The sequence below is a fragment of the Serinus canaria genome, chromosome 3 (assembly GCF_022539315.1).
Source record: "Serinus canaria isolate serCan28SL12 chromosome 3, serCan2020, whole genome shotgun sequence".
In the NCBI taxonomy this organism is placed as follows: Eukaryota; Metazoa; Chordata; class Aves; order Passeriformes; family Fringillidae; genus Serinus; species Serinus canaria.
In genome coordinates, this window is record NC_066316.1 from 89454835 (window position 1) to 89475191 (window position 20357).

The following is a 20357-nucleotide window of genomic DNA, read 5'->3' on the forward strand; positions in this document are numbered from 1 at the left end:
ACAAAATAAGATAATCTGCTCCTAAGCAAAACATTCACTTGTGTTTCTTTCTCATAATTAAGCTGAAATTGTGAAGCAAAATGGCTTCTATCCTGTTTAAATTCTGGGTACCCTTCCTAAAACATTTTTATAAATTGTTCATGTGGTTTACAATCATAAAACATATCTTTTGCCAAGATTATTTAAACATTTGAGGCCAGTTCTTTCAAACTATTTTAGGACTCTTTGGAGAACCAAATTTTAGTCCTTTGCCTGTTTCAAGACCACTTTGTTGTGTACACTGTGAAACAGCAGCGCCTCCATCCAGCTTGTACACATGGATTTGCCACAGAGAATTCCCAGCTGAGAAAAAGTGGGTGAGGAAAAGGAACCTTGTACCTCACTTGCATATCTGACATTAGGCTGGGATACAGCCCCAACAGGCAAATTGATACAGTCCATGTGTTTTCCTAGACCCAGTGGTTCTAAGTTGAGCAGGTTAGATGCAGGCTGTGAGTCCTGAATCCATGAAGGAACACTGCAAGCTGTTAGGTCACTTCAATGATTTTGAAAGTCTCACCTCCACCCGTGCAAGGCCAAAAATTTTTTAAGCCTTGCTAAAATATTAATCTCATTATTTTGCTTAATCAGTTTCAAAGACTGTTGTTTCAGAGTTTTATATACACTGGACTTGCAACATCAAGAGACACTCGGGAAGCAGCAACTAGTTTAAATAATAACTTGAAAAAGTATCATTATATTCATTATTAGTGAGTAAGCACTAGCTCAAGATTTCCTTTGAAGATGAAATGTACAGGAGAAATCCCATACAAATAGAATTTCTTTTATATGATGAGACTGTTCGCTACCAACCAGTAAAAAAACAAATTTTGGCAAATATTTAGCACAGTTGTGTGGGTGATGGCTGCTTATAATGCTCATTATGATGCCTCATTACAAATTAGGTCAATGAGAAAAGCAAGATTCTAAATAGATCTCCAGTCTTGACAATGTATTGCTTTCTGTATTCCTAACCTACTGTCAATGTATTTATTAGCCTCATATTGTAAATCCCAGAGCAAATTCTTCATTAGCCCTCAGCCTTGTAATTTAGAAATACAAGACTGATCTGTAGCCAGAAACATTGGCTTTTTCTCTGAAAAAGTTTCTACCCTGATATTGAGAAGTTCTTCTGGTCTGTGGCAAATATCAAGTCTAGACAGCTGCTTCTCAATGTATGCTCCATGGACCAGCATCAGACAGCACAAGGCAATCAGCAAAATGACTGGTGAACTATTTTTAAACCTTATATGTACTCTCTGCAGTGAAGTTAGCAGCCTGGACAAAGCAGAAAGGTAAGAGGACATAAAAGAGCACTCTAATTTCAACAATGACTTCTTCAGAAAAGATAGATGACCAATAAGAGAAAAAAGGCCAAAGATAACTGAATTTGCAAATGTGGAAATAGTTTCCCTGAGGAATAGCTTTTTTTTTTTTTTTTTTTTTTTTTTTTTTTTAATGTACCAAAAAGATCCTGGACATCACTTGCTTTGTGAAGAGACCAAATGGGCATGAATGACCTTCAATTTGCAAGAGAACTACAACTGCTGAGGGCTTTTACTGTGAAAAGCCATATACCAGTGGAACAGAGGCTGTACTTCATCTACTTCCCAATTGGTTTTTTTTAGCTTTTTGATATTTATTGAGAAAATGGTGTCTTATTACTGAATTATGTATTTATTCTTGTAAGACGGCACTCAGGTGAGCCCCTTGTTGCTGGGGGTGCAAACCATTACCATTGCAATGTACCTCTTGCCAGGACAGAATACCAGCAAAAGCGCATCACAATGCTTTTAAAGGTGTTGCAATTACTCTTGTACTACATGGAACTTCAGGAATGACTGTACTGTCTCCTGTAGTGGAAACACCTTCTCAGATGGAGGAGTTTCAGCTTTGTCAGGAGCCAAACAGGTTCAGTGGTGCATTTAGCTGTTGGTCTATACTCAGGTCCAGCCATACTCCCCAACAGAGGGTCCTAAGTTCAGATTTGGTTCTTGCTCCATATCATTGTCTTTTGGCTGTTCTAATGTACCATCATGACAAACTTCCCTTCCAGAAAAAAGTATCACCTTGTTGAGCAGGTAAAGTCTTTTAATAAAAGTAGAACTTTTAAAAGCTCTATGAGCAACTTCAGGAAGTTTGTGATTTCCCTAATATTGCAGAAGCTGAGAAAATAATACAGAGAGTATTATTTTATATTTTTAGCTTTTGTAAGTAGAAAGATTTCCTAGAATCCTGTGGAAGGTATGTGATTCCAGCAACATGTAAGGAAGTCTCATGATGACTAAATGCATGAATTTGCCAAGTTGGATTTCTGGAGAAAAATGAATTGAATCTCCTTGGGTGCCTGGCGGTGCCAAAGGGAGTTGGGTTGTGGCTCACAGATTTCATAAAACAGCAGACAGAGAAAATATGACTGAGAAATGTATTTGTGGAACAAAGAGTGTAAGAAGTGTAGCAGAATACACTTAATACTTAAAGAATAGATAATTCTTTAAGTTTAATATCTAATATTAATAATTAAGTGTAATAATTAATACTTAAAGTAGCTGCAGGAAGCTTAATAACAATGATTCAATTAGCTGGATATAATGCAGGACTACTGAGTAAACAGCTGCTACAAACTGAACAGAGGAAAGGAAGTATCATGAAGAATTTCTTGAAACATTCCCCTTTCCTATTTTCGTAGGTGGGACTTGTCTCACCTAGCTAGGTACCTAGAAATTGAGATGTCAATCTCCGGGCTGGGTATGTGATATCCTTTTTTTGCCTGTGCTATATAAGCTTTACACTGTATCTCTCAAGGAAAATGCCAGAAAAAACAAATCAATCTCACTCTTTTGAACCTCAGTGCAGTTCACTGGTAACTTAAGGTAGACATCTACTAAATTTAGTTAAACTCTTTTATGCCATTGTCTTATTTTGACCTGCCATCTTCAAATCAAATGATCCTTCTTTGGCTGCCAAGACTAGTCCAGAAAATCCTACAAGGCAAAACTCCAAAGCTTAATTCCTGTCCACTTCTTGCTCTGGCAACCCTTCAGAGTGCAATTTTGATTGAGTTGGCCAATCTGGTCCTGAACACAATGCCTCACTCTGCTGGTGCAGGCAGCTGACATTGTGTGTAACCAAGAATGGTCTGAATCAAGCAAAAGGGTTAGGACTGCTCAAAATTATTGCAGAGGCCATGCCCTCTTTCCCCAAAACCCATTCAAGAGGCAGTTCTGCACTCTGTCACCATAGGGTCTTCTATCATGTGGAAATCCTTCTGTCACTGATGTCTAAAGATTTTACGTTTTATATATATATGCAGCTTTGTAGATTTTTAATATGCAGTTGTATAATTTTTCATGCTTTCTCACACTTAAGAATAGTATATTACCCTTCCTCACACATTTATGCCACCTGCTTGAAATTCTGTTTAAACAAATAATCTTATTTTCAAGAAAAGCTTTTCTAACAAGAGCACCCTGTTTTGCACCAGCACACAGGAGACATAACAAAATATAGAGCTGAGAATCCTTTGGAGTGACACTAAGGGGCAGGCCCAAGGGTGGTTACCAGGGCAACTGCTCTCCTATAGGATGTACTTGCTAGATATCTTATTTAATTAAACCTACAAAATTTGTGGAAATCCCATATTGAGAATGCACAAAGATATTTTGTGCACCTGAAAGCTTTCATTAAAGAACTGCTCTTTATATTACCACCTTTAATATTGTTTGGAAAGTTTTCTTTTGATTTTAGAAACACCACAACACATAAACAAGCATCAGCAATTGATTTCTAATAGATGATGAAATGGCATCACTTGCCTGAGCTATATTGAAGGCAAAGATAAAACACCTGTTATACTTAACTCTTTTGCAAACTTTGGATCTATCTGTTTATACCTTACTTCTAATTTCACTGTGAAATTAGCTAGTTAGGTGGAGTTTTTTGGTCTGTGAATTCCATAAATTGTGTCCTGTAAAAAAGAAATTAACTGATCCAAAGCATTGGAAAAATCATTCTGAATTCAATAGCTTGTATTTTTTTCTTAAATTGCTTAACCAATGTATATAACTTTAAGTATATTTGCTTTGATGCCAAATTAATTTAAGCATAAATAAATGATAGGAAATTTTATTTAACTGTCACAAAAATTGTCATGGCCAAGGGATTTAGAAAGCTGGTAGTAGAGAACCATTTCATTTTGCAATGATTTCCATAATTTTGCTGTCCATTTGTTCAAAACCCAAAAAAAGCTTTCACAGCTTCTATCAAAGACTGCTGTTTAGCCTCAGCTGTTTGCCTTAATGAACTATGCCCAGATGTATTTTTTTGTGGTTACAGCTGTGTGTGCAATGATTAGGAAATGGAGCGAATTAATATGGAGCCTTCTTAAGGAAGCAAACCACAAGGATAAATTATTATTGCTGCAGAGCTTTACAAGGATTAGGATTTTCTTTTGCTCCTTCTTGTTTGATTTCTGTTAATAGGGCCAGACATTCTATGACTTATAGAACTGTTCCAGGAACATCATATTCAACATGGAAACATTTAGTGACAAAACCCTGAATCATACTCTTATAAATGTCCACATTTATTTTTCCATGTGATAAAATTATTAAAAAAATTAAGAAGTGTACGTGACACTTACAGGAGCTTCTATCATATTCAGCAAAGAATGAGATGGAGGGAAGGTGCCCAGGCGCTTTTTGAAACCTTCTTCCACTGTCATTCCCCAGAACTGACTGTAGTTGTCAGCTTTCCATCTTCCTCACAGATGAAAACCAAAAAGCAAGACCCAGGTTAGAGATAACACTCACATTAACACATTGCTCATTTAAGAGTACAACTGCAAAAGCATCCAGAAATAAATTTTTGAAATTGCATTTCAAAATCTTGCATTCAATATGTACGAGAAAATATTTGCTATGGGCTTTTCCACTGCAGATAAGTGCAGGATGGAGCAACACAAGTATATGAATAGTAGTGATTTGGGGTCAGCATCACATCAGACTGCAGGACATGAGTGTGCAGTAATTCAGAGCAGTACTGGCAAATGAGACACTCAGTCAAAATACTGCTGTTCTCTTGAAGTTATGCTCAAGTCATGCTCCAGCCCAGATTCCCACAGAGAACTAGCAGCCTTCTGTTGTGAGTTGCAGTGCACCTTCAATCTCTGGTGCACCAGAAGAGAGATACTCTTGAACCCAGCAAAAAGCCCAGCTGACACCTTCTGGAAAGGGCTCCCCATGTTTCCTCAAGTACTCCCTTCCTTTTCTCAGTTGGACCTGACTCAGACTACAATGCTGATGTGCAAACTATATACACAACACAAAGAAAACAAGCCTTGCGGCCATTCACATTTGGAACACACTGAAATTTACTAATGGATAAGGGCTGAGTGACAGGAGAGAGAGCATCCTCTTTACCCATTCCTTTCTTGCTTTTGTAAGAAGAACAAGGAGTGGGATTTATGCTGCCCAAAGAAGCCTTGTTGCTCTTTGTCTCCCTGTGCTCAGTGAAAAGTGCTAGCACGTGGAGAAGTTGAGTCATCTCACCTATCACCCTGTGATATATCTCAAGGGTCATGACTGACAAGGGATAGGTCCAGACTCCAGGGGCCTAACTTGTTTTTTTATCCTAATTCAGTTGCTTTAAATGGCTCCCATGAAGTACAAAATGTTTCAGCACTCCTTACAGCTTGAAATCTGGGCAGGCTTCATTGGCAAATTGGGCACCCCAGATCCTAGGGAGGCTGCCCCTGAATCTCTGTCTGTAAACAGCCAGCAGGCTCCCAAGGCACAGATCCAGTACTGAGGTCCCTAATCTCTGTGCACTAGCCAGAGGAATGAGATTGTTAGTAAGAAAAACACCAAGTTCCACAAGTTCTGATAATCCATTTCACCCATCTTCTCCACTTCCAGTGCTACAGAGTCCTGTTACATGAAACAGTGCTCTCAAGGGAGCAGGAAAAAATTACTTTAAATATCTATCCCAAGTAATAAACACAGTGAAGATAGGGGAAGATAATGCAAATCTTGTTTTGAAAGAAAAGAAATTGTTCTAAATTTGGAGAATATTTTAGATACATGTTAACAGCAGATGTTCTCTTACCAGCATGAGATGTTCAGTATCTTTCCATTTAAAGCTTTGTAATCTGTCAGTGATTTGGAAAGTTTCACAAATGCATACTTACTGTCAAATTGCTGTAATGTATTTGGAAAAAGAAGGGGTGGGGAAGATTGCATGCCTTGTAATTTGCACATACACAGAATGAGCAATACTGTGATGCATAACAAAACTAAAATAAAAGGGTTCTCACCCAAAATCTCCAGAATTGATGTGCTGAATTAAGTCTTGGCGAACAAGGCATACGTCTGTTGAACATTTCCAGAGACTGTTGAAACATTTGCTGAAAGGACAAGAATATAATTAAACAAAAAAAAAAAGAATTGTCAAAGGAAAAAATATGCACTTTAACAGCAGAAGGCAGATGGAGGGGGAAGAAAGTGTGAACAATATAATTGTCACAGAGTTTATGAAAACATAGCATCATTTCTTCCTACTTCACCGTCCAATGAGTTGGAACAAGGTGGGAAGGTTTACAGTTTGTGAGAAAGGTCATATCTGAAATATTTTGTTTCCATCTTTGTGAGACCAAACCAGGGAATGTAAAGTTGACATTGAATACCTGAAAAAATGTTTTGAGGAAGTTTTACTCTGGAAACCCAGAAAGGGTTCTGTGGCCCCAGACATTGTGCTCCAAGGACCCTGGGCTAAAGTCAGCACAGTGGGATCTCCAGCCTTGTTTGTGTTGGGCTGAAGCCCTGGGATATCTACTCCGGGGTAGGGCTGGTTTTTGGAGAGACAAAAGCTGTCAGCAAATATCCTCTGCTTGCTCTGTCTGCTCTGTCCCAAGGCAGAGAAAAGGGTGCTCAAACAATTCACCCCTTTCCACATAAATATTATATATATATATATATATATATATGTAATATATATATTCTTTCCTTACAGGTTAATATAAGTTCTCATAACTCATTAAAAAAAAAACAAAAAAAACACCAAGGAGGAAGGATTCAATAAAGTTTAATGATGTTTGTTATATTTGTTTGGTCTGCATTCAGCTCAATGCCCAGGTCTAGACTGAAACCATTTCAATTTAGGTTTGACTAAGCAGGAGCAGATTTAGGCCCGTGAGGAAGAGATTTGAATCGTCTAATACTCATATCTTGATTAGAAATTCCAGTTTCCCTCTTGCTGTTCTTCTAAATTGACTGTAATCTACCTCCACAAAACCTTAATACTTAGCACTACTTTTGCAGCCATTTTAATTTGATTACATGTTTAATATGAATTTAAAGATGCTCTCTACCTTAATTCTTGTTTCATGACATATGCTAGATAAAATTCAATTTGCAGTTCTCTGAAACATTACCAGGAATTGCAGTTGTCTTTAATTATTGTTCCTTCTCCGTAATATCGGCCATCTTTATAACAACCTGCCAACATAACATATAGATGTGTGAAAATAAAATAATTCTTCAAGTGAATTACTGAAAACTCTTGCTACTATTGCATTAATTTGTTTTATGCAGTATGCTTGAATTATTTAGTTGAAAGTCAGCAGTATGGTTCCAGTTTCTTCCAAGTAATGAAGGCAGTTTAATATATTTTATTTTTTTAGAAAATATATTATCATTCATAGTAAATAAATTCACCATGAGATTCAAAACAACAACTGAAAAGTTACTATCTTACATATAAATGAAAAAATTCTTCAAATAAAGTTCTTTTCCAATATTAAAAAAAATATTTCTAATAAAGATTATTTTTGAAATGGCAATTAAAATAAAAATAAGATTTACAGGTATAGAATTTTAAAACTAGTGAATACTCCAAAAGTATTGTAGTAAATTCTTTTTCCTTGCCAGATTAATTCCTCTTTGAAAAACAAACAGATCAATTGCACTTCAAGGCAAATGTATGTTTCATGCACCCTCCAAAACCCACTATAAAACATAAATTGAGGGATGAGTTCTTCAAAAAAATACATCCCTCTCATTTTTTTTTTATTTAGTACCACTCCACCGAGACAAGATTTTGGGTGTGTTCCAGTATCTCCCCCATGAATTGTTTCTTCAGTGAGTTTGGTTGCCAAAGCTTCAGAGGAAGGACGATGCGGAAGGCCTGCGCGGCTTTGGGCTGCGTCAGGAGCGAGCACCGCGCATTCCCACACGGCTCTGCCTTTCCAGCCTGTCCTGCCAGGTGGGCCTGCAGACACCGTGCCTCCCCCCTGCTGACAGGGCTTGGACTCCCTTTGCCTCCATACTCAAGAAGCTCTAATATGGTGTTGACTTGCACATTGGCATGGTAGCCTGCTTTTCCCCAGCAGGATTGTGAGGGAGGCCATGCCCCTCTCACGGCCAGGGCTGGAGCTTGACTGCCCAGGCACACGCACACCCCTCCCTCTGCTGCCTGCACCCCCTTCCTTGCCAGGACAGAAACGCATCTGAGCCCCACATGATTTCATAACAAAGTGCAGAAGGGAACTAGAGGTGATTTTAAAGTGAGTATTAACTATAAATGCCTTTATTTCCCTGTTGTTAATTCAGCAGGCTATGGGAGATAGCGCAGGTAAAATGGATCCCGCCGAGGCAGTCTGAGGCCCGGAGTGTCTGCGCTAAGCCAACTTCAGCTAAGAGCTGAGCTATTGTTCACAGAATTCTCAAAGCAAATCACCCACGTGCCATACTTTGTCATAGTATGTGACTAAGTCAGCATCAGACAGTAGCTGGAAGGAGGATCAAGCAAGTTATTTCAAAAATATCAAGAGAAGGAAGTATTGATGCAGCATTTGAGAGATGGAACAGCCCCTCATTGGAGCTCTGCTGGCAGGGCTCACTGCCTGTGCCCAAGATAAAACACAAACCTGGACTAGTACAGAGGCAGCTTTATAATGATGTATGCTTAGGGAATTGAAAATTAACACTATGCAGTTTCTTCAGCCTAGCCAAGTTAATATTTTGTGGGCCAGGAGTACTGCCTGAGGCATCAGTGAGACAACAGAGTTATCTGAGCTAAAGGACACATGAGAATAGAGGGAGGTTGTCTGGCTCTTACTGTATTAGGTTGGCATATTGATACATTAAGTGGGAAATTAATTAATTTGAAGATGCAGCTTGATGACTTTTTGAATGAGATTTTATGATGTGAAAATCATTAATGGAAAGAAGAAAATTTGAGAAATGGAGACTTCCTTCACAGTCCAACATTAATATACCCTTAAAGGTATTTGATTTAATTAATCTTATTTAATTTGTTCCCAGCATTGGTGTCAGTACTTTTTTCAATGAAATATCTCCAGGTTTATGAGACCCTTGTAGGTCAGATCACATCTGTCATGTAAAAGCAATCAGCAAACTCACTGGATGTCACTTTTACACCACCAACAGTGTGTGGGCTTTCACAGGGCTTTTTGTACTGTCAGAATAAATGAAACAAATAGATAAAATAAATAATAGATAAAGTCCTGAGATAAAACTCAAAAAGTTCTTCTAACAACAGAATTTAAAATATGACTATAATAAAGAGACCCTGAACTTCTATTCAGTATTTAAGGCAAGAATCTGCAGTTTCCTCTGAAACTACACATGAAAGCCATAGAAACAAACTAAAGGCTGGGTTTATAAAGGCAGAGTCAAAGCAGTTCCACACATTTAAATCAATACTGACCCCCAGCATGGTGCACACACATGGAAGAAGTCACAGTGTAGCTTGTTTCTGCTGTACACTGTCAGTGAATATGCAGGGATCCGGAAAAAAAACACTAAGCAGTTTTATTGCTGTACATTCCAGCCCATGTAAAACACTTAGCTTTATTGGTTTATTTAAAGAACTGTGACTCAGGAGGCTCTGAGAGCAAAACCTCTGGCAACCAAAAGATCAAGATCTTCCGGGTAAAAAGTACTTTGGCACATGTGGTCTTCAAGTGCTTAAATAATTCTTATCCTAAGGAAGAAGTGTAGTCTCAGTTCCTAAAAGTCAGCTAGTGTACTTATGTCATTTCTAATGATGCTTCCTAATTTTCTTAATCTTCAGGCATTTAGTCCTGCTTGTTTCTCCTTCTTTTCATTCCAATTCCTCAGATATTCCAGTTCTACAAAGATCCTTTAGAGATGGTTTTGTTTGTTACCTTTTTTTCCCCTGCTTTAATTTGGTTTTATTATTCATCTTTTACCCTCTAAATTACTTACATAATGAATATCCAATAAAGAGATTTTTAAAAATTTCAGACTTTCCATCCTTTTAAAGATGACATATTAAAAAAGAGTATAAGATCATCTATAGGACAAGTAAAGCTACTGTAAATATAATTGCTACCCCTGGCAGGTATGTTAGGAGTTGCAAACAGAGGACACAAATGGAAAAAATTGGATTAAAAACACAGTAAAAAGATTACCTCTCACCCATTCCCTTATCTAAACCTTCTGTTACACTTCTACCTTTTAGAGGTAGACTCGTGGCAGTGACCATGTGGCAAACTGCTGCAGGTTTTGTAATGATTCAATTCCACGAGACAGTTTGCCAAAGTAGACTCACCAGCTCTCAGCTCTAGGCAGAAATACAACTACATGTTTAAGTAGAGAGCTTACAATGAAACCTCATGTCAAAAATAATATACAACACTGCACCAAATAAAAATGAAAAGAAATGTCTTTATTTACATAGAGCCTTATGACATTCTTTCAAATTATTAGAAACACTTTGGAAAATCAAATATGTTTTGCAGCATTTCTGTCACTCCCACTTATCAGATTTTGGCTGCACTTCTAAGAGTACAACCTCCTGAAGAGTTTGTGTTCTGAGTGCTGAACTGCAAGCAGCAAGGTTATTGCAAAGAGACAGTTAATTTTTAAAAATCACAGTAGCATTTTATTGATTTTAGGCTTTTGAAACTTAGGTTTGGCCAGATTTGGTGTACTGACAGTAAGAAGCTACGTAGTCTTAAAATTCACAATAACAAATGTTCTCCACCAGCAGAGATTTGGCCTATACACAAGCCAAGGGAGGATCAGATGTTTGAAAAACTGGTGAAAAACTGGTGGGGTTTTTTTAGTTGGGTTTTTTTAGTTGGGTTTTTTTTGTTTTGTTTTTGGTTTTTGGTTCAGTTTAGTTTGGTTTGGGTTTTTTTTTTGCAATCTTTAGTGCTAAAAATAATTAGACTTGGTTTAGAGTAGTCCTGGAGGGACTTGGGCTGCAAACTAGTCAGAAACTAAAATATGCCACAAATCCTTGTTCTAAACACATCCCTTCACCTTGTTCTGAGCACATCCCTTCATTTAGTCCTGCACCTGAGCTGTTGACAGAAAAACAGTGTCCTACAGGAAAGCTATGCTGAATCAAAAGCATTGCAGAACACCTCAGGGCAGTATCCTTCAGGATAACCCTCAGTTTTGTTGATGATTTGTTTGTACTAATGGAGGTAAATATTTAGAATTTGCTGTTCATCTCGAGTTAATCTGTGAAACCCTACTGAAATTTTTCAGTTTACACTAATTTTGACCCAATTAGGTTATTTGAGACATTTCAAATAAAACAGAGTCCAAGAGAAATACAATCAAAGCAACACTAATGTCCGAGAGACAAAGAAATAACAGCAAGTATAACTCTCACTCCAGTTTCATGCTCAGTGTCTTTGTCCACTATGACTTTAGTCAGTTTTTCAGCATTTTACTTCTGTGTATATTTTCACTATGATGCACTAAAGTCAACTGAGCATTTTCCCTCCACTTACCCCATGCTGGAGGCGGCCAAGGCTCCTCTGACCTGGTGGGCTCCACGGGGTGGTTGCAGACATCCCAGTAGTCAGTACAGCAGTCTACAGGCCCAGGAGAGCCCGAGGTGCAGTACTGGTCACAGTAACATATAGCTCCTCTGGAGACAATGGTGAAGCTGCAGTCATCATCTCTTCCCGTGCAACAGCCTCGTATCCTGCAGGAACTTCCCTGATACACACTCCTTTTAATCCTGTTCCACTTAGCAGAACCACTGTCTTTTACAGAATAAAGTCTTTGGGGGGAATTTATTCTAGAATCAAGACGTTTTGTCATTGAAACTTCACTGGCAATGCAATATAAGAGCAATATCTGAATTTTGTGCCACATTCTTGTGTCTCTAGAAGCCTTTTTTGAGGCTTTTTGTCCTTCGCTTTCTCAGCAAATATTCATTTACTCTACAGGTAGTACCTACAGTTAGCAATCAGAAAGAAATCTGAACAGAAAGCTGCAGACTACAGTTTTCCAGGAAGACTCTGCATGTGTTAATTATTAGTCAGATATGTTGTAAACAGATTTATTTGTCCAAGATACAGAGGTACTGGAAACAGAGCCACAACTATGTATTTATCATGATGAAACTTTGGTGTGATCTCTTGTAAGTGAGAAAGTTTATAGCAAAGTTTCAACACATACAAAATATACGTGATCCAGCATTTTAGTTCTGTACTTCAGACTTCTAAAATCAAAACAGTGTGAGAATGAGTACTTGGTGTCAAAGAAAGCTCTCTTTCTTTTGGTGTACCTAAAAGCAGCATGTTCTCCACATAATTAGAAAACATTTAACATCTGGATTGTATCTCATCTAAATTTTCCTATCTGATAAGCAGGGTGACATCACTGCAGTAAACTTATCTTGCATCCCCCGTTTCAATTTTATTTCCAGTGATCTATCTTAGCCTTATTTGCTTCACTTTTTTCACTTGTTTTACAATGGGCAAATTCAGAAAAATAAAAAAAACAGGTGATATTCCATTACTCAAAGGTATTCTTTTAAGGTTTGCATTTCTGTAGTCAAAATGAACTAGGCAGTCATTCTAATTAACATAATAAACACCCACTGATAAGTGTTCATTCCTATTTAAAAAGCAAATGTCTGTATTTATAAATCCACAAAAAAAAAAAAAAAGGAGAAAAAAAAGGCAGGTATCAAAGATAAGTCTAACAGCCTTTGCTACACGATCTGTCATCTCCAGGTTTTTGAACAGAGAGCTTAAAGAAACATACATGGTACTGTTTCCAAGAAAATATTCAGAAAAAAGTACCAAAGAACTTTGAAGTTTCTACCAGAGATAGCACATAAGGCTTAATTGAAATAAAAAGCCCCTCACACAAGTTCAGATCTGAACAAGAGAGTTTAAGCCCCCAAAGCTGAACAAGCAGAGGTAAAAACCAGTCATCCTTTTCTCTCCATTTCTTAGTAAGGGAGAGGAACCTGGAGAAGTTGATGGTGGATTGTTTTCTAGGGAATTAAGGGGGTTTTTCCCTTTGTGACTTCAGCTGGGCAGCTTGGGAAAGCACAGCATCAAAGGGCAGCTACTTTTGAAAGCACAGCCAGTGTGGATGCATTGCCATGAATGATAGAGACATTAACAGGCAGAATGTGTGCATGTTTATTGAAGATTGAAGTCTTCAATACAATTTCTTGCCAGCAGTGCTTTTATTGGACCTGCCTCCTACACTGTCCTTGTCACAACTAAGGAGCTGCAGATGAGGGAAAATTACCTCTGACCACACCATTTTATTTTTCTCTCTTCCAGGCAATCTTCTGTTTGAAAGAGATCAGAAAGGCCAAGGTCAGCAACAGGCAATCACCGTCCATCACATTAAAGGTACATAAATCTTAACCTTCAAATTTGCTCTGCTTTTTTTTGGTTGGTTGGTTTTGTTTTGTTCATAGTAGAAAAATTTGGACAACCTTAATTCTGTCACTGACTGCCATGATGCAACAAATATAAGGGAGATGAGAAAGGATATGTTCATGGAAACAGTGAAGTACTCTCTGGAAATTATAATTAATTTCTTTTCCTTATGTCTGTGCAGTTCTGTCATCTCCAAGAAAATGACCTCTGATTTGCACTGGCATTAGAAAAATTCAAATCTCCTTTGTATTATAAATCTTCAGAAACACTTTCATCTAGTTATCTCCTTGCTCTGGAAGCATAATAAAGAATATGTGGTAAATGTCTGTCAGTCAGATTAAATGAACAAGCAGATCTCTTTTTAACTTTAAAGACCTGCTGATAAACCAGAGGCAAGGAATTGGCTTGGAAATAATTTCAGCTCATTTACACAGTAGTTATATTTCTTTTAAAGGAACACAAAAATCAGCTTGTGCTCTAAGTACCTTTGTTTTGCAACAAAGTTGATTTAACCAATTTTTCCCACTTGATGGTTTCTGTTCAAACCTTTAAAAAACCCCACAAAACTATTCCATTGTGCTTCAGCAAATAGATTTTTTTTTTAACATTTTCCTCTGTAAGCCAAGCAGCTCTGTCTTCACTGTGTGAAAGCATGCACTGAATTATCTGTAATAATTTAGAAACAGCTGGACGTGATCCTTTTTCTCTATTGAAGATTAGCCTGTTCCAAGCATAACAGCTGTCCTACGATTGTGAGTTAGGGTCCTAGTACTAGTTCTAGTTGGCACAGTTAAGTGCAAAAATGTTTGTCTAGTTCCTCTTTCAGCAGTTCTGGGTGTTTATGCTTGAGCTTCAGGAAACACCACACATTTGGCAGAAATTCAAATATTAATAGCACTGAATGATTGATGGAGTAACAAATTAAAAAAATACATTAAAATGTCTAAGAATCTCTTAAAAGCTGCACAGGGATATTTCATAGCCTTTCTTTCAAAAGCTGTCCTAATTTGTCTCACTGAGCCTACTGGGCATCATAAAAATCTCATCACCTTCAGAAATGGGTAGGATAGCAGTGGCTGGCAAGACTCTTGGTGCTGAAGGTGACTCCCAGGATGGATAGTTGAGCCCACCCCATCAGACAACCATGATACCTTCCCTTCTCCTGGCTGCCACAAGCCGACTGGAGCCAAGCCTTGTGCAGGGGGAATTGCAGTACTATAAACTTCTGCAAGGAAAATGAAGGGATACTCGGCCAGTTAAGGAAGAAATCACCATGCCAGAGCCTGGGTCAGTCATTTGCCAGGAGGCACAACTCGATGCATCAGAGAATCTATGTAATTGCTTATCTCCAGTTTAAACTCTGCAATGGTACCATCCATCTTTTCATTGGATTCAAATGGAAATTTAACTGGTGACTCCTGGCACAGAACGCACCACTGATTTCTAATGGCCACAGTACTTTATGCTTGCTCCTCTTTTTATTAATGGTTGCAGTGCAGTGAAAGTTTTCTAAGCAAAATTACTTCAACAAAAGTACTATCCCACAATGTATTGTCTCTACCTTGTACTATTGGCAGGATAGGATTCATCCTCTCAAATTGTAAATTATTAGCTCCTAGATGTGTTTATGCAGAGACAAGCTGTGTGTTAAAGTGATCTTCTCACTGTCAATTCAGTCTTTGCATGTTTGCAGTAGGCACAGGAATGGAGGCGCCTTCACCCTGTTTGGCAAGAGCCTGCAGCTCACTGCTGTGGGTTGTTGGTGTGGTAGCAAGCAGTGACACTTTTAATTCAAAATTTCAGGGCTGCCTAACTCAAGTCTTATTATGTTAATCCAAGCTACATGTAACTCAGAATAATGGTCACTTAAGTGACAAATTTCATCATCCTATCACAGTGCGACTTGTTATTCACAGTCTCTGACTCCAGTTCTTCCAATTCATCAGATATTTGAATCAACAGATTTAGGGCCTGAGGTAGAGGAAGAGCAACTGACCCAAACTGGGCATGCCAAAGAAATCCCATTCCTCACACACAGAGATGCACACACATGAATGCCCAAGAGCTCAGAGTGTCAACAACTGCAGGTGAAAGGAAATTACTTTATAGGTGTTACAAATATACATTACATGGTTTACTACTACTACTACTATTATTATTATTATCATTATCATTACGTGGTTGTTATGGCCTCACAGCCTTTTTGCCCTAGCCACCACAGTAATTGACCATGCATATTTCCTGTGCCAGCTGCATCACTTGGTCAGCCTTGAAGAAGCAGGTGCCATCTCATTCTTCTTGCCAGCCATGCTCTTGTGCTGTGTCGAGGCCAGCGCACTGTGGGCTCAGCCCAGTGAAGCCTGTGAAGAGTGGGGGACCCTGTGCATGAACCAGCACAGTGTCCATGTAGTCATACAATTGCAGGGGCTCTCCTAAATGGTGTTTCACTAGGACTTACAGAACAGGTTGCAGCAGTCACTGTTTCTCATACCTGAATAGGAACCTCTCAAGAAACACAATCAGGTGCAGAAATTTTGGCATCCCAATATAGGATGGACCACATGCCACCTTTGTTATGCCATCAGCACAGACTATTGTGAACATATTAACCTGTGCATGGCTGCATTTAGCTTCAGAGACGTGATGTTTACTGTGAATTTGCCAATCCCAAACCTCATCAACCAGACAGAAATGAAGGAGACAAGCATTGTGCTGTATTTCATTGACAGTATGAGCTCTCAGAAAGTATTGTGCTGGTGTTGCTAGGAAGTAATTTACATGTTGGTGTTCATCTCAGTTGTGTGCTCCTATCTGATCCCACCAGTGAATCTTAGAATCATAGGATTATTCATTTTGGAAAAGTTATTAAAATCACAGAGTCTATCACTGTGTTCTCCCCTAAAGCATGTCCCCAAGTGCTACAACCAAACACCTACTGAACAGTACCTGGCATGGTGAATCCACCACTAACCTCAGCAGCCTATTTCAATGCTTGACCAGCCTTTGAGTGAAGAATTCTTTTTCTAACACCCAATCTAAACCTCCTCTGGTACAAACTGAGGCTGTTCTTATCCAATCACTTGCTACTTGGAAGAAGAGACTGATCGCCCACCTGGCCACAAATTCCTTTCAGGTATTCATAGAGACTGATAAGGTCTCCCCTGAGCCTCCTTTTCTCCAGGCTAAACACCCCCAGCTCCCTCAGCTACTTCTAGTAAGACTGTATCTTAATCCTTTTAACAGGCTGATCCTCAGTGTTGCCTAGTTGCCACTTTCTGATTCTCTGCTTTCAATGATTTTTTATACTTTAAGGTACAGAATTTTTTTTTTGTTTTCTGTCCCTGAGTTGCTATTCTTACCATCCTAACAAAATCCTTCTCTCTGTGCTTTTACTTGTTTCATTTTGCATAGCTTTAGCTTGTGAACTCCCTGAGATTTAAGCAATTTTCTCATTAAAACTGAGTCCAGACCACAGATCTGTGCCGTACCAAACCAGGCTTTGGATGCCAGCCAGTTGAACCCTAGGACCAAGGGCTGTCCTTATTCTGATGCAGCATCCAGATTTCTCAAGCAGGTCACTGTCCAAAATCACCTATTGTGCTGGACACATTTCCCTTCTGACCACTTGGGCCAACTTTAATAAGTCATTTTCTTGATAGCTTGAGTTGTAGCACAGAGCAACAAAAACCCACCAAAATAATGCACAGAGGTGAACATGGCATGCCAGACTGCAAGAGAAATTGAGGCAAAAAGGAGATCATAAACCCTCAGTAAAGATATGCAGCCATTGTGATCCTGTTGGGAATATGTATTTTACCAGAAAATCATTAGTAAAATCAGGGTAAAGGCACCAGAACCTGGACTAAATAAATTACACTATTGAAAAAGCAGCATCCATTAATCTTTCAGTACTACAGAAAAAGCAAATACTTTTCATGTTGTTTTGTTCTTTATAATCTCTCCTTAAAGATTTTTTTTTCTTAATACTTTTTCCATTGGTTTCCCAGGACACAATTTCTAGAAACTGATTGCCAATATAATCTCATTTTTCATTCATAGATGGAAGCATTTTGAACAGAAAGGGAAACTCTTTCTTATAGTACACACAGATGAACAAAATCACAAACCCAGAGGCAGCAAATGGATTTCTCCTTTGTTCTTCCTCTAATCCCAGTAGTTCCTTCTCTTGCTTGTGTTCCTTTCACCTATGGGTTTCAATCTATCTCATGGGTTAATTTAAACTTAAACATAAGCCCTGTGAACAATTGTCTCAGCTAGACATACTAGAATGGATTTGGGCTCTACAAAAATGAAATTAAAGAGGAAAAGAAATCTGGGGTTGGAACAAATTCAGACTAAAACAAATGCCTTGGAAAAATATGAGCAGGAAAGCAGACTAAGGTTTTAGAAAATCACACAGATCACATGGCTTTAAACAATTTTTCCCACTTCAGTGCTTTACTGAAATCAAGAAATACTATTAGGTCCTTAATGGGTAAATCTATTACAGCTCCTCCTATTTTTAACACATTTATAGTGATAGATGGTTTTATATGTATGAATTTTTATCTATTTTTTAAATTTTTCTATACTTTTTTGTTTTATTTGTATGTGTGTATTTCTGTCCCCACAAACTCTTAAACTCACTGAAATGCTATTTCAGTTTTTTTCTACCACCTGGTTAATAGGTATGTCATTCACAAGATCTATACAGCTAACTTCTGTTATTTTTTCATTGAGAAAGCAACCAATACAAAAAACACCACCCTTAAATGTGTAGCAATCTTTCCACAATATGCTTAAAATTTATATACTACCTATAGAGAGAAAGACTCACTGATTTTTGACCTTTTCTTCTGTTTTCACAGCTACAGAGTCCACTCTGTTTTCCAGGTACAGAGCTTAAAAGCATGTTGGATTGAAGAAACACCAGTTCCAATAGGGCAAAAGGCTGAGTAGCCTATGGACTATTCCACTTAAGCTGGTTTTAATTGTAATTTTAATGGTTTTCCTTATGGTAGTTATTCATAAAATAGCTCATCCCATTAATTTTAATGAAAACAGCAGGGATTCTCATTAAATTATCAGTCTCTGTCACAATCTGTCATGAGATAAAATAGTCCTGTACTCTGGGACAGGGCTGTGATGCAAAGGCCCTGAGCGTGTTATCAGAGTTACCCAAGGGGTGATTTGTGGTTCAAAGGACCAAGACACTGGGGAGAACTCAGGTAGCTCATGCAAGCATAGACAACCAACTTCCTTACTCTTTCATAATGCATTTTGAAAGCAAAATCTGTAAGATCCAGGCCTGTACAACATCATGTGGAAGCAGCACAAGATGAAAAACCCAGCAGCATAAAGCAGAAAGTGGCCTTCTTCCTGGTGTGCCAGGAGTGCAGACGGTAATTCTGCCTGCACTCTGCACCTGCCTGGGTCAAAGGGGCTATGAATATTGCATGGCAGGGGAAAATCACTGTGCATGTTCACTGCTGACTGCTGTGGGTGCTGATATCAACGTGAATAATCCCTGGACTACTTCACCATATACAAGTGTCTGTGTGGTGGCAAAATGTGACCAAGTTAAAGCACAGAGGAACATTCCTTTCCCAGCAATGCTGGCATTTGTTCTCAGCTGTTTGAAACCCATGGAGCCAGATTTACAGGAGTAAAAACAACAATCAATCACAAAAAACGTTTTGCAACAAAAATACAGCTTTATTTAATTTCAATATTTATATTATTTCTAAAGAAAATATGCTGTGTTATATTGGGCATCTCTTATATCAGCAAGCACTTCAAGAAATGGCATATTCATGTGTGTATCTCTAGGGTTAATTATGCTAGTACATAAGATTATTTCTTGAAAGAATATTTCATTGTTATTACTGCCTTGCAACTAGCATACCATAAGCAATATTTTTTGAAATGGTGCTTTAAATAAGACTGGTGCTGTGGAGTCCTTCTTAATATAGAAACAGGCTTCAAAATTCAGTTTTAGCTCTTGATCCTGATTTGGGGCTGCAAAAGAAGGATTTTTGCATGAACACAGTTTGTCAAAAATGCAGATTAGTAAGATGCATCACACACTGAGGTTGATTAGTTTTCCTAATTTCTACAACCTGATGATCTGGCTAACAAATAGAGTTCATAGTTTCACAGAAAAAAAAACAAAAACAACAACCTAGAAGATATATTCAGCCACCTCCTTTGTCCTATAGTTATGGGAGAAGATGAGAGCTGGCAGATCAGATTTATCTCATGAGATGCTTGCCTGTCTTTGCAGCAGCCTGAGGCAAACTGCTTTTAGGACTTAAATTTTCACAGAGCTGTAACTGTTCAAATTCAAACTAAATCTCTCTCCCTGAAATTTAGACCCATCTCTTTTTCTCCAATTCATAGGAAAGATGAAAAAGTGACTAATATCCATTTATAATAGTCCATTATGAAGAGAGAAACTGCTGTGCCTCTACTCTGTCCTTATTTCTTTTGTCCTTAACTTCTATCTGAAGATGCTGTAGCCTTTACACCTTTTCTAAATCTCCCATTTGTTTCCCACATCCTATGCCACTGATTTTGCACTAATAGTGAAAAAAAGAGTAATTATCTTCATCAAATTATAAGAATTCCT

At 38.2% G+C, this 20357-nt stretch overlaps 2 protein-coding genes across 2 annotated transcripts in view; both read right to left on the reverse strand.

The window, feature by feature from the left end:
- TINAG (tubulointerstitial nephritis antigen) overlaps window positions 1-12322 on the reverse strand; it is a 38410-nt gene extending 26088 nt beyond the window's left edge. The window contains exons 1-4 of the mRNA XM_009094562.4: window positions 11828-12322; window positions 7469-7532; window positions 6353-6442; window positions 4682-4796 (exon numbers count right to left, since the gene is read on the reverse strand). Coding sequence (XP_009092810.1) covers window positions 4682-4796; window positions 6353-6442; window positions 7469-7532; window positions 11828-12197 — 639 coding nt within the window. The 5' untranslated portion in view covers window positions 12198-12322. The remainder of the gene's footprint in view (window positions 1-4681; window positions 4797-6352; window positions 6443-7468; window positions 7533-11827) is intronic.
- Window positions 12323-19489: 7167 nt separating this feature from the next.
- MLIP (muscular LMNA interacting protein) overlaps window positions 19490-20357 on the reverse strand; it is a 101800-nt gene continuing 100932 nt past the window's right edge. The window contains exon 14 of the mRNA XM_050973066.1: window positions 19490-19747. The gene's annotated coding sequence lies outside the window, so the exon portion shown is untranslated. The remainder of the gene's footprint in view (window positions 19748-20357) is intronic.